Here is a 13,189-nt window from a genome sequence, read left to right as displayed (position 1 = left end):
ATGTCAAAACGTAATAGGGGGGACTAAATCCATATCTACATCTCTCATTAAGTAGCATTTATTCCCCCTATTTTGATATCAAACAAATTAATTTTGCTCCAATAATTAATCAACTAATTATTAAATATTTTTGTGATCGATCATGTCATTGTCAGGATCAATGTATAATTGTGCAATGTTTCAGCTTGATCCGAGAATGTGAAAAGGGAGAAAAAACATTTTCAAACTTTTTACCAGACAGAGTGAGTTGGTATAAGCTTTGTCTCATATTCATCTTGAAATCTTAGCCTGACTTTAAATTGTATTTTTTTTCTCTCTACTTCTTCAGGTCATGTTTCCCCCCCCCCCTTTTCTATGCACCGCGTTTTATTGTAAATACAAGTTCTTCATTCACCACTTGCTCTCTGTAACACCCCATTGCGCGCACAGGCTCACATGCTTTTCATTATCTGCTGGGGTGTCAGCATTTTAAATTATACAGAATAAGATTAGTAAAAGAAAAAAATATTATTACTCCAGGCCCAATGTTGAAAAAAAATTTGCTGAACTGTTAAATTCTAGACCTGTGCAAAGCCTCAGTGTATTCATAAAGTTCATTCTGCCTTTTTTTTCTTTTTCAGAAGTTAAATCCTGCTATAGAAGTTTATATTATTTTAATATTATATAAATATATTACATTATTGTCTTCGTTAATCACATATTGTGTGTTTCTATGTTGATAGTTTGATTGTAATTAGTAGCTAGATAACCATTTCACTGTAAATTGCGTGATCTGATAGTTGCGGTATCATTGTTCCTTATTATTGTTTAATTTATAATTTATATTCCCCCTTATGTTATTATTACTTTTATTTTGTTTTCATTTTGATTATGTGTGTATTGTTATTATCTGTAATTTCGACTGCTTTTGTAGCACTTGGGCCTTGTGGCAAAACAAATAAAATTGTTCAATTGATTTAAAAGTGTCAAGGCTTAAGAGTTTATGTCCGAAACAATCCACTTCGCTTTTTGTCTTGTTCACCAAATTTTCAGGATTATAGTTTTGTAGTTAGTCTTTCATTACATTCCCACACTTTTTTGGTTTAACTTTTTACAAATTTTATATCAACTCGCTCTGTCTGTCTTTCTGTCTGTCAGTATCGTACAAAGTTTTTACTTGTTTTTTTCCCTCCCATTTCCCATTCTCGGATCAAGTGAAAACTTTTTTTTTCTCGCAACAATAATTCTTCATATCGCTTCTTCTTCTTTGTCACTCTTAATGCATTTTGTTGCACCAGAACGTAAAGTGGCTCAGAATATATGATTAGCTTAGCTTCAAGTTCGAATCCCGACTCGAACAGAGTTGTGTTAGCTGAGCGACCAAAAGGCAGCACGGAAACTTTCTCACAGATAATTCCCCCCCCCCCCCCCCCTTTAGTCCACAAAGAGACTGAACCTAAGCGCTCTGAGCATGTTATAAAACACACACACCACACACACACACAGATATATATATATATATATACACACACACACACAATGCTTTTTTTGTGACGGTACGAACCGGTACGTTGTACCGGCACCTTTTTCAATGTTGGGAAAAAGAATTACTCGTCTTGTATTTTAACGTTTATTATTAATTTATTAGTAGTAGTTAGTAGTTAAAAGTTAAGCTATCCGACACTGAGTACCGGCACACTTTTTTTTTTTTTTTTATACAAAAAAAGCACTCTCTCTCTCTCTCTCTCTCTCTCTCACTTTCATATATTTATAGTTACCTCTGCTGATTCATTTCGTGGGCAGGACGTTTTGAGGGGTCAGCAACTCGTCACGGGCCGGAAATTGCCTGCAGGCCGTAGTTTTGGTATCACCGTTCTAATGTATTTCCACCCTGACACCTTTTGATGCCACGTGTGGGTTTCAGATCAGAAGTGAACTTTAGAAAGTAAACAACTTGAGATATCGGCGACTTTGTCAAGGAAACATATTTTAAAATAATCTTTACTTATCAATCAACCTTTGCATAAGTCTCCGCCCTTTTTGAACGGGGTTAGATCTAGAGTAGATGATACTAGCAACACTTTTCTAGAGGGAAACAGTTCAAATCACAAGAGTTTCAGAACACGCCATCAGGCCTGGTTTCCGGACAAAACAGAAATGTGGATATTAAACGCATACGATTTTTTTTGCTCTGAAAAAAAGTGACGTCACGTTTCCCCCATTTCTCCCCCCCCCCCCCCCTGATTCTTCAGTGTTTGATGATATATGGGAAATCAGAGGGGGGCTAGGACTAAAAGATTTTAAACCAGGCGATGTGGATCCGGGGAGTTTAACAATTAGCTCCTTAGGCTTAAACCTTGAAAAGAAAACAACAACAACAAACAAGAACTCGTGACGTTTCATCATTGCGTGATGTTTGTGTGTGGACCTATATACATACCGTATGGGGCACTTAAATTTACCGGTGTCTTGTTTACAAAGACTTGAGTGCGAAAGGGTGATATGACCTTGTTATTATTTCTGTGTCAGACAGGTCCGGGTAAATAAAAAAAAAAAGTAAGTGTATGAGGGAGGGGGGTGGGTGGTATGTAATCACATTTTGTAGTTGGCAACTGTCCACCGCCCTCACGCAGTACGGTTGTTTGTTGGCTTTGTCTCATTAGGCGCAGGCTGAGAAGGCCTTTTGAATAATTTATGCGTATAACAAAGCCTGTCCGGTACACGGGGGACTTTGGTTTACAGGGACCGGGTATATGAAAGCTGTTTTTGGCTGGTCATTTCAAGCATTTGGTATGGAGTATTTACCACTGTGATGGGGGGGAAAAAAAAGAGATAACATATTATTAGACATGTCTTAGCAATACAAATTATACGCTATCGCCCAAATTGAAAAGTTTTTGATTTTAGAGTTATATTTTTCTGGAGCTCTAGATTACAAGGGCGATTGGGCCCCACGATGACCTGATAACTACTGTCAAAAAAAAAACGCTAACTAAAACCGTATGGCCTTATCACGTGGTACTCAGGGCTCGCAAAGACATTTCTTACCGGGAAAAAGAAGAGGCAGACAGAGAAAGCGATGGGAAGACATGAAAGAATGAACGGGCCTGTCATTGAAAGAGATTCTATCCAATGCGAAAGGCACAGAGGAATGTGGAAAGACGGCCAACAAATCCTGTGTGGTGCCCCAACTGACAAAAGGGTGAGGTGAAGGTTTATGTCATTAAGACTATGAACTCTTCAAGACTTTCACAAGCATACAGGAACCAAAACACACGCAACCAGTGGAGCACCTTTGTTCTGCTGATTAGGTGACCGATTTTGTTCTTAAATCGGTGATAGTTCGCATTTTTCCCCCGCCCCTTGCCACCCCCAGACTTAAGGTGTTCACATTTTGTACGAGAAACAGAAACAAGACCCAAAGTTCTTCCAACGAACGCTGATTGGTCCAGAGTTTTTTTTTTCCATTTTGTTTTCAGACCTTATCCTCGTGACGGGGCGATAAGGTTCGTGAAGGGATTTAGACGTTGAATAGTGAGCGTTCCATCCAACCAGAAGAGATTATCGTTGGGAAGAAATGGGGGAGGGGGGACCCCCGGAGGAGTGAGATTCTGTGCTAGTTGTAAGGGGGGACCTTTGGCAGTGTTGAAATGGGTGGTTGTCAACTTTTGTAGATCTTAACAATTTCAAAACACGTTTCGTAGGTTTTTCACCAGGAGGTAGACTTTGAACTCTTCGAACTCCTAAAGAACTGACAATTACTACGCCCTAGACGAAATCTCCTGCTGGACGGCATGTGACGGCAGCGGACTTGGGTTCGAATTCCGTTACCATCGTGATGCCACCCCTGGAGCGCATTCCTCAAAACCACGTTATAGGTAGTCAGAAATGACTTTGACGAAAATGACCTACACATTCTTCTCATCAATATTCATGACCTAGTTATTGGACGTAAACACAGTCAATAGAAATCATTTTGTGATGTTGGGATTTATTTAACATAGACAACTAAATAAAGAGAGTGTGTTAGCACTACTTTCTGAGAACAAGGTTTTGGTAGGGTTCGAATAGCTTCTAAAATGTTTCCTCCATAGATAAGCACTAGTTGTTGTTGGGGGGAGTGGGCGTTGTTGATGTCTGCTCCAACATGCTGATTGACATCCTTCCGTACACCTGTACCGAGAAGTTATCAGTATACAATTATTTTTAGCTCTCTGGATTTACCCGTTGAATGGGGGGAAAGAAATCAAGTCGCTTGTCTCCTCAGCGTGGTTCACACTTCTCTCGGGACCTCAAAACAAAATTGTGTTTTCAGGTAGAGTTTCAGGTCCGCCAGTATGTCGCACCCTTCACATCTTAGTCTGTTGGACCGTTGAGGCACAACGCAAGATTTGTCTACCGTCTTTCTCCATTCCTCTCTATCTCTTGCCTTGGATTAAACTTTTTTTTTCAGTGACAGGCTCCTCCATTTTGTTGTCTACCCATCGCTTTCTCTATCGGCATCTTCTTTTTCCCCCTTACTTTTCCCTAAAGGAAGGACTTTGCGAGCCCCGAAGATCTTGTAGTGTTTTTTTTTTGTACAATAGTTAGCAGGTCATCGTGGGGTTCAATCGTTGCAGTAACCCTATCTCTAATCTCTTCGTTTGTGATGCGGTCTTTGAATGTGATACCCATAATCCTTCTGTAGCATTTCAGTTCCCATTGCTAGGACATGCATTTAAATCGAATTTCCCGCTAGTTGCAATGCCATGCTAAGAAAATGGTTCATGCACCTCCATCAAGATCAGAACAAGAAACACAGAGCCAGATCTACAAAGTCGAGAACATTTAGCCAGCAGCTCTTGATAAACTAGACATTTGTGAAAGATGCGATCAGCATTCTCTGGTGACAAGTGCAAGTGTCGTCATTGGTTTGTAATTACAGTTATGGCAGACTTAGAAATATTTTATCGTTTGTTTTTGTTTAGCTTTTAGCTTTCTCAATGCGCTATTATCCTATCACATGGGTATGGGCCACTTTGGAAAGGGGAGGGTAGAATGCTGTATCTTTCTGAGTGTTTACCTGATCGTATTTTTAAAAAATGCATTAAACATTTTCAATAAGGGTTCAAGAGTCCTCGATGGGACAAATTGAACTTATACCACCACTTGTCAAGTACGATTTCTTTCCCTTGTTTAAGATACCAAACAAAATAATTAATTACAATAGTTAATTAACTTTATTTTTTTTTAAATTGATTCTTGTGTTGTCAGGTAAAAAGAATATTGACCCTTGCGAAATTTCATCGTAATCCGATCTTGGGTGTGGGAGAAATAACCTGTACAAACTTTTTGGGCAGACAGAGCGACAGACAGAGTAAGCTTTGTAATAAAAAAGACTTGTTGTTTTCTTGTCCTGTTATTGGTTCGTCCCAGATGGCGAGCAGGAGCAAGTCCGTGGGTCGTTACTTGCAAACTAAATTCTTGTCAGCACCGCTATTTGTAGGCCATGGTCCACTGCTGCCCACCCCGGCCCGCCCCTTTTGTTTGAACAGTGTTCTTGAAACCGTTATCAGGACTGGTTCTCTCCCGCTACCGTTACGTCACTTGTTTATCTCCCCCCGTGTGCGATGCTTCCGTGTCATATTTTGATCGCTAGTGGGTGTAGTGCAGCGTGTAACACAATCATTCTTCACGAGGGTCACACTGCGCATGGCACAAGTCGTTGGAAACGGATCTGTCCAACATGGGGGGCGCATTGCTGAATGAAGCCAAGTAAGATGTGAAAGTGTTTGTTCACAAACACGGCTAGCGCTGGGGTGCCTGTGTGTGTTTTAGATGTGTTGAAGTGTGCATTCTAGACTCTTTGGGTCTCTCAACCTACGAAATTATCTCGAAAAAAAAAATTAAAAAAAATGCAAAGACCAACCCACCACCTCCTCAACTGAAAAAAAATGTCTTTGCATTAATTTTGTTGTTGTAAAGAATGCCCTGCGCAGTGTGTTCCACTTTTATGTTAGCCTTTTCTCTTTTTCTTCTATTGTTCAACCACCACCAAGTGTCCAGCTTCATTTGCTCCGCTATGCGGTCTGCTTCAATGAATACTGCCTCAATGGTTCTCATTTCAGTGGGATGCAGATTCGAAAAAAAAAAAAGGGGGGTGGGAGAGAAGGGGAATGCACTGGAGCTCGGCTATATTACATATTTTAAACGGACCTATTAAGTATATAACGGTTTTCTTTTTCTGGACAGCTCTAAAGTAAAAAAAAAATTAATTAAATGGACATTTTCTCATCCTTCTTACGCTTGGCAGTGGTTGCCACTTGTTGCTTGTGACATTTCAGTCCCATAGAGTCCGTTGGCTCCGAGTGACCCACCGTTTCTTCTGGGTCACACACCGCCCTATCCAATGGACTTTTTAATTGAAGTGCATGTTAAGATTCTTGGACCAAATACAATTTGTGATTCATCGATAACTTAAAATGTACTGAAAATATATTTTTAAAAATATTTATAAGAAACATTTGATATGAGTTTGACCTCATCACCGGTTGATAGCAGATAAATTTGGCAGTTTATCTACAGATACTCGAAGTAAGACATGTCTTATCTTTGCTTTAATATAAACCAATGTTTATAGTATGCATTTCAACACTAGCAACATAGTTTAGAGAGTATTGTCACAATTGACGTCATCGTTCCGCGTGGAGCAAATAGTTGGATTAACACGGAATAAAAAGTGTACATGAAAATTGGGGTCTGGAAATGGAAATGTCCAAAACTAAAAATAGTTTGCATAGAAAATATGAAACTGTTTGTGGGGACGTACGGGAATGTTGCTAGCCATGTACAAAGTCGTAAATGGTTTTAGAAGTTCAGTTTAACATGTTCCTAATCAGGGCCGGCTTTAGGCATAGGCAAAGTAGGCAACCGCCCAGGGCCTACGTTTGGTGGGGAATCACAATTTTGTTGTTTTTTAAAGAGAAGAAATAGCGAAACTTGTGCTCAAGGTTATTGTTGTTGAAGTCACTAGTTTTTTTTTTTTTTTTTTAATTGCGTAATTTTATTTTTCTCTTTTTATTTTCTTAGTTTTCTATTTCATTTTGGGGCCACCAAAAACACTTCGCTTAGGGCCTTTTAATATCTAACACCGGCCTTGTCCTAATAGATCATACTCAGTTCTTTGAATAACATCTTTGCATTTAAAGAAATTATTGTGCCTGAATATACAGCGTTTTAGTGTATCAGTTATTTATAAAAATCAATACCTTTTGGCCAATCGTGAGGAAGCTCTGAATATTCCTTACACCATTTGCGAAGGTCAGTGAATATATTGTGCACCCCATCCACTACGCGGAGAGCCTTAAATTTACAAAATAAAAACTAATGTATGGGCCTTGTTGTGCATTTAATAATAAATACGGGCAACGCCGGGTGATACTGCTAGTAGTAATCGAATTTCAAGTTCATATTTTATCAGCTCTGCTCCTGTGTCTTTATTTACGAACCTGCATCATATTTGAGTGAAACAAAACGTACGCTTGTTGCGATACGCATGATGTGATTTGGTGTTGTCTCGGTTAATCGCCCAGTTTCCGAAAGGGAGCCTCGAGTGTGTATTCCACGTGAACGCTGTAATGTTCATTTCTGGATATTAGGTCGTTCTTGGATTCAGCACCAGTAGTAGTATCATGTTAGCGGAAGGCTTTTGGTTGCTAACCGTTGGCCAGAGAAACTGATGAACGTTAAATCACGTGACTTAAAGGTCTCACTATTAGACTTCATTCACTACACTGACACACTTGGGGCTTAATCCGTTGTAAAAAAAAAAATATGCAGCGAACACGACGCTCAGAGGGCCTTTTATAAAAATAATAATAATAACAATAAGAATATTATAAAACCTTTAACAACTTGATATGTGCCATAGTGACTTCGATCAGGCCATTTCGGTGGCCTTACCGGCCCATTTGGGTACCGGCCCACCGGGCAATTGCCCAAATGCCCGTATAGCCAGTCCTCCCCTGATAGGCTGCCTGCCATAATGCTACAATTCTAATTGCAATTTGGGATAATTGGTTCTCATTCACTTGTTTCGGCCTCATTCAGCAGCTCAACAACACCGATGACCTCCCCCGGCTCAGGTTTTCACAATGAATTCAGTGTTTATTATTATTATTATTAGTAGTAGTATTACCCCTTTCGGGGGTTAGGTGTCTTCTGCTGACCGATCGCTGACAGAGAGTATCGACCCCAAAATGGGGTAAACACACGAGGGAAAAAGGGGGGGGGGAATTATTTTTTGTGGAACGGTCGACAACCAAAACATGTTTTCTTCTGGTTGACTTTCGATTCGATTTCAAGGGGAGGTGAGAGTTTAAAGGTCAAACGGGGTTTATGCTGTGATAGAAGAGTGCTAATCACCAAGAGGTGCCAACTGGTATTGACTATTGTGTATAGGATTGATCCCGATCTGCAGAACCAGGCGCCAATGGCATGGGGGAGCCTTCGGCGAAATGATTAGAGGCACTTTTGAAAGCTTTTACGTAAACGCAAGTGGCGTTGCATTGACGCGCTAGTGTGCGAATGTACATAAATACCAATATGCACCGTTTTCCATAATCCAATGGACCTCATTCACCAAACGTAAACAAACATTTAGCCACGTGATTCTCTATCTCTTCAATACAAATTACGATCTAATTTTAATGCATAGTGGCTATCACGTGACAGTTTTTTTTTGTTCGTTGTTTTATCAATATTATCACGTGACTAGATGTTGTTTGTTTACGTTTGGTGAATGAGGTCCATTCATAAGCTACATTATTTAACCACGATTATTTGTTATTTGCGAAACTTCTGTCGCGAGATCGAGTTTTTCAGCTTCTGTTTCATTGCCTTGCTAGAGTTATCTACTTTAAAAATAAAATCCCTTGACGTGTGAAGATTCGTGATTGCTTTTAATTAAAGACAAAGACACACTCAAAGGTTCGACAATAATTGAATCCATTACTACGTGTGACCTACTTCCATACAGTTGAATCTAAGCGGACAACAAAATATATTAATTTAATCACGCTCTCTGGTTTACTTAAGTCGTGGACAAAGTTCAAGGTAATGCAACTACGAATCGGACATAGTCTATAGGTTTAAACCCAGGGATCGCAATACAGACTTTCTGTAACATTGGTGCCTTTTTTTTAAAACAACAACAACAACAACAACAAAACAACAACAACAGACAAACAAAACAAACTGCTAGATCTAGATTAGATTCTGCTTCTAATGCTAAAGACATTGGCTAACAAGACTTTAGTTTAACTTCAGTGGGTCTACAACCATTTTGTCCCTTTGACGGCCTGTAAGTTGGCCGCATTATCCAATAAAAATTCGTCCAACTGACCCTGACCCTCTGCGGCAACATGATTCTCTCAGGGGAAATATTTCGAGACGACCGGACAGTGTGCCAGTTGTGGCTCTCGGGTCCTAGCTTGGGCTTCACTTACTCGGTTCGATGTAGATCTAGTTCTAAGACTTAAAAGTCAAGTAGCAATTATACATAAAGCACTGAACCATAATCTTCAAATACAAAAACAAAATCTAATAAAATAAATAAAATGGGTTGCCTGAGCTAGCCAGGAAAACCAGTGACTTGGCAAAATTTAGGTCATTGGTTAATATGCATGACTAGATGCATGACGCGAAGGACGTAATCATCTTCTTTTTTTAAGTAACGTCTGTATTATATAAGATAAGAAGATAAGATAAATCTAGTTGTCGACCTGTTGTTTTCAGAGAAAACATGATTTCTTAAACCTGCGATTTGTGGTCATGGAACTTTTTTTTTACTTTTCTTAAAGTAGAGCAGAGGCGTCAATGTCCCATCGATTCCTGTTTAATTTGCTCAGTCCTAAAAATCGGACCTTCATCTCAATAGAGCAGAGGCGGAAATGAGCCTATAGTCGTTTGTTTGGTCAAGCTGGGGGGGGGGGCTAACTGCATGTAGGGCTACTTTCCCCACACACACCCAGTATATTGCTGGATTTTGGATAAATTTTTAAAAACCTTTAGAACATTTTTTCCTACCTGCGAGACTTTGGCCCATTTGTCCACAAACATCCATAAAAGTTATAAATATCAACATCTACTAAGATTCCAATTTGATTCCATTCAGAAAAGACATCTTGAAAAATATATAGCTAATAAAAGTTTTCAATTTTTTTTTTAAAATAATTACTTGAAAATGTCATTATTTAGAAGAAGTTTCCTCGTTGCTTTGTCTCAATTTATTTCCCTTTGTTAGTCACTCCCCCCAACACATACTAGTCTTGTCATAGAGACTTTGTTTCTTTACTGTTACAGTCAGTGAAGCCAAGGACGGGTCTGTTCTGCTTCTTGATCACAGAAGTTCGTGAGACCACAGCTTTGGAAATGCCAGACAGAGAAAATACATTTGTCATCAAGGTGAGTATTTACTTTCAGAATGGAGCAGAACTGATGAATCACGCCATCTTACCATTGGGAGCTTGAATCAGTTTGGCTAAACATGTTTAAGTTAACATACAGGCCCACATAAATATATATATACACACTACACAGTGCTTTTTTTTTGTTTGACAGTACGCACTGGTACGGCGTACCGACACTTTTTTAAATGTGGGGGAAAATTATAACTTTTCTTGTATTTTAACGTTTATTATTAATTTCTTATTAATTTACCCAAGTTAGGCAATCGGCACCTATGCTTTTACAAAAAAAGCATTATGTATATACATATATATATTTATACTATAAAGTAGAATGTAAGGAATATGTATGTTCCAAATGTTCTAATCTCGATGAAACTTAGCACAAATGTTCCTTGCTTGCTAACTGGAACCATGATGTATGTATAGTAGCCCTAAACAAACTAAAGACCCTAAAAAAAAAAAAAGAAAGTTGCCCAACTCAATGAAAGTATTAGTATTTGATGTTTACCATGTTTAGATCGAAAGGATCTAGATCTAATTTTTAAAACTACACTTTGCATAGATAGTTTTTTTTACTTTGACACATGAAAATACAAAATATAGTCTATTGATTTCATTATTTAATAAAAAATTAACCTTCAAATTTCTGTTTCAAAAGCATTTTATATAAATTCGTTCCTTATATCTGCGAATTTAGAAGTCCTGACGTACACTCTTTCATTAGACAAGACTGAAATGTTACACATCTCTCTATTCCTAGGTCTAAAACACTAATTCAATTCTAAGATGATAGAACTTCTCTTCGCAAAGATAGTTTTATACTTTAACACATGAACATACTAATTATAGTCCATTCATTTCATATTTTAATCAAATTAACATTCAAATTTGTTTTCCTAAAGCATTTTTCATACATTCGTTCGCTATAGCTGCTAAGTCGTATTGACATACATTTTAATAGTTCCATTCATGATTCCGTACATCGGTTCCCGGTCACTTCATCCCCGGTCACTTCATCCCCGGTCACTTCATCCCCGGTCATTTCAACCCCGGTCACTTCATCCCCGGTCACTTCATCCCCGGTCATTTCATCCCCTGGTCATTTCATCCCCTGGTCACTTCATCCCCCGGTCACTTCATCCCCCGGTCATTTCATCCCCAATTAAATATTTTATATATAAATATGATTATGTAGAATGCTTTCTTTTTGACATTTTATGACATATTACTAATGCGTTTATGGTGTTTCCTCTTCCACTTTGTATTCTTAATGAGAAATCTAATATTATATGGTAAATCTGGATGTGTACGTATCTATAGCGTAATGATTAAAGGCCAAGGTGTAGTGCAAGTAGTGGGGAATCTTTTGAGAGATAGAATTGCGATTAGAATAATTATGACCGTGCCGCTGATAACTTATCATCAAAGGCCAAGGTGTGGTGCAAGTAGTGGAAATCTTTTGAAAGATAGAAGTGCGATTAGAATAATTATGACCTTGCCGCTGATAACTTATCATCAAAGGCCAATGTGTGGTGCAAGTAGTGGAAATCTTTTGAGAGAGAAGTGCGATTACAATAATTATGACCGTGCCGCTGATAATTTATCATCAAAGGCCAAGCTGTGGTGAAAGTACGACCATGTTTCACTTTATTTGATTTTTCAATCGCTCTTTCTTGAAAATGGGCGAGTCATTTTTAGCCTTGTAATAAGGTTTTATTTTTTTCTAATAAAGGCGGACTTCCTTATAAACATTAAAGTTACAAATTGTGTTATAGGACTTTATTTCTATCGATATTTCATTTCTACACGTATATGTAAATATGTATTTGGTTTATTGATATTCATTCTACATATTGAAACTGGTGGGGGGCCTCTAGTGTTGTGAACATACCCGTCATGATGAGGTTCCTATAGCCTTAAAATTAATTGTTTGAGTGCTTATTGGAAATAATCTTGCATGTATATTTAGGGTGTCACTCTCTGTCTCTTTCTCTCTCTCTGTCATTTAAATAAAAAAGGAATACATTAAATATTGCTCATTTAATGCTTTTTAAAATTACAATTTGTTAGATAAAATTATCAAGTGATGAAAATATCAGGGGATGAAGTGACCGGGAGATGAAGTGACCAGGGGATGAAGTGACCGGGGGATGAAGTGACCGGGGGATGAAGTGACCAGGGGATGAAATGACCAGGGGATGAAATGACCGGGGATGAAGTGACCGGGGATGAAGTGACCGGGGATGAAATGACCGGGGATGAAGTGACCGGGGATGAAGTGACCGGTCACCCGTACATCTAACAAAAAATGTCACGAATGCGCAGAGCAAAGCCTCCATGCACGCGCAGAATGAACTGTATCCAAGCCAATATTTAACTTTAGATTAGTCTAGATCTAGGCTATCTCTAACTCAAGATTTAAGTTAAAGATGATAGATCTACTTTATACTTTAACACATGAACATACAAAATAAAGTCTATTCATTTCATATTTTAATCCAATATATATAGGCCTATAAGCAAATGTTTTTATTTGACAAAATGAATTATTAGGTTGATTAGCTATTTGATAGCTCCATTCATAGTATTTTTTACATTCACGCATTCGCTATACTTTTAACATTATTATTTCGTTTAATTGTTTACAAAGCACTCTGTGACTATATCAATAGTGATACGTAAATTAAGACCAGCGGGCCGCTGGTAACATATGGATAGTATATATATATATATATATATATATATATATATATATAGGCCTA

At 38.3% G+C, this 13,189-nt stretch overlaps 1 protein-coding gene across 3 annotated transcripts in view; it reads left to right on the top strand.

Moving 5' to 3' along the window:
• The window catches only part of LOC106052965 (SH2B adapter protein 1-like), a 45,921-nt gene that overhangs the window by 17,742 nt on the left and 14,990 nt on the right, over positions 1-13,189 (top strand). For all 3 annotated transcript variants that reach the window (XM_056005862.1, XM_056005863.1, XM_056005861.1), the window contains exon 2: positions 10,321-10,422. In XM_056005862.1, the coding sequence (XP_055861837.1) occupies positions 10,321-10,422 (102 nt within the window). The remainder of the gene's footprint in view (positions 1-10,320; positions 10,423-13,189) is intronic.

This window comes from Biomphalaria glabrata, chromosome 12, assembly GCF_947242115.1.
Source record: "Biomphalaria glabrata chromosome 12, xgBioGlab47.1, whole genome shotgun sequence".
Lineage (NCBI taxonomy): Eukaryota > Metazoa > Mollusca > Gastropoda > Planorbidae > Biomphalaria > Biomphalaria glabrata.
This window is presented reverse-complemented; position numbering and strand designations above follow the sequence as displayed.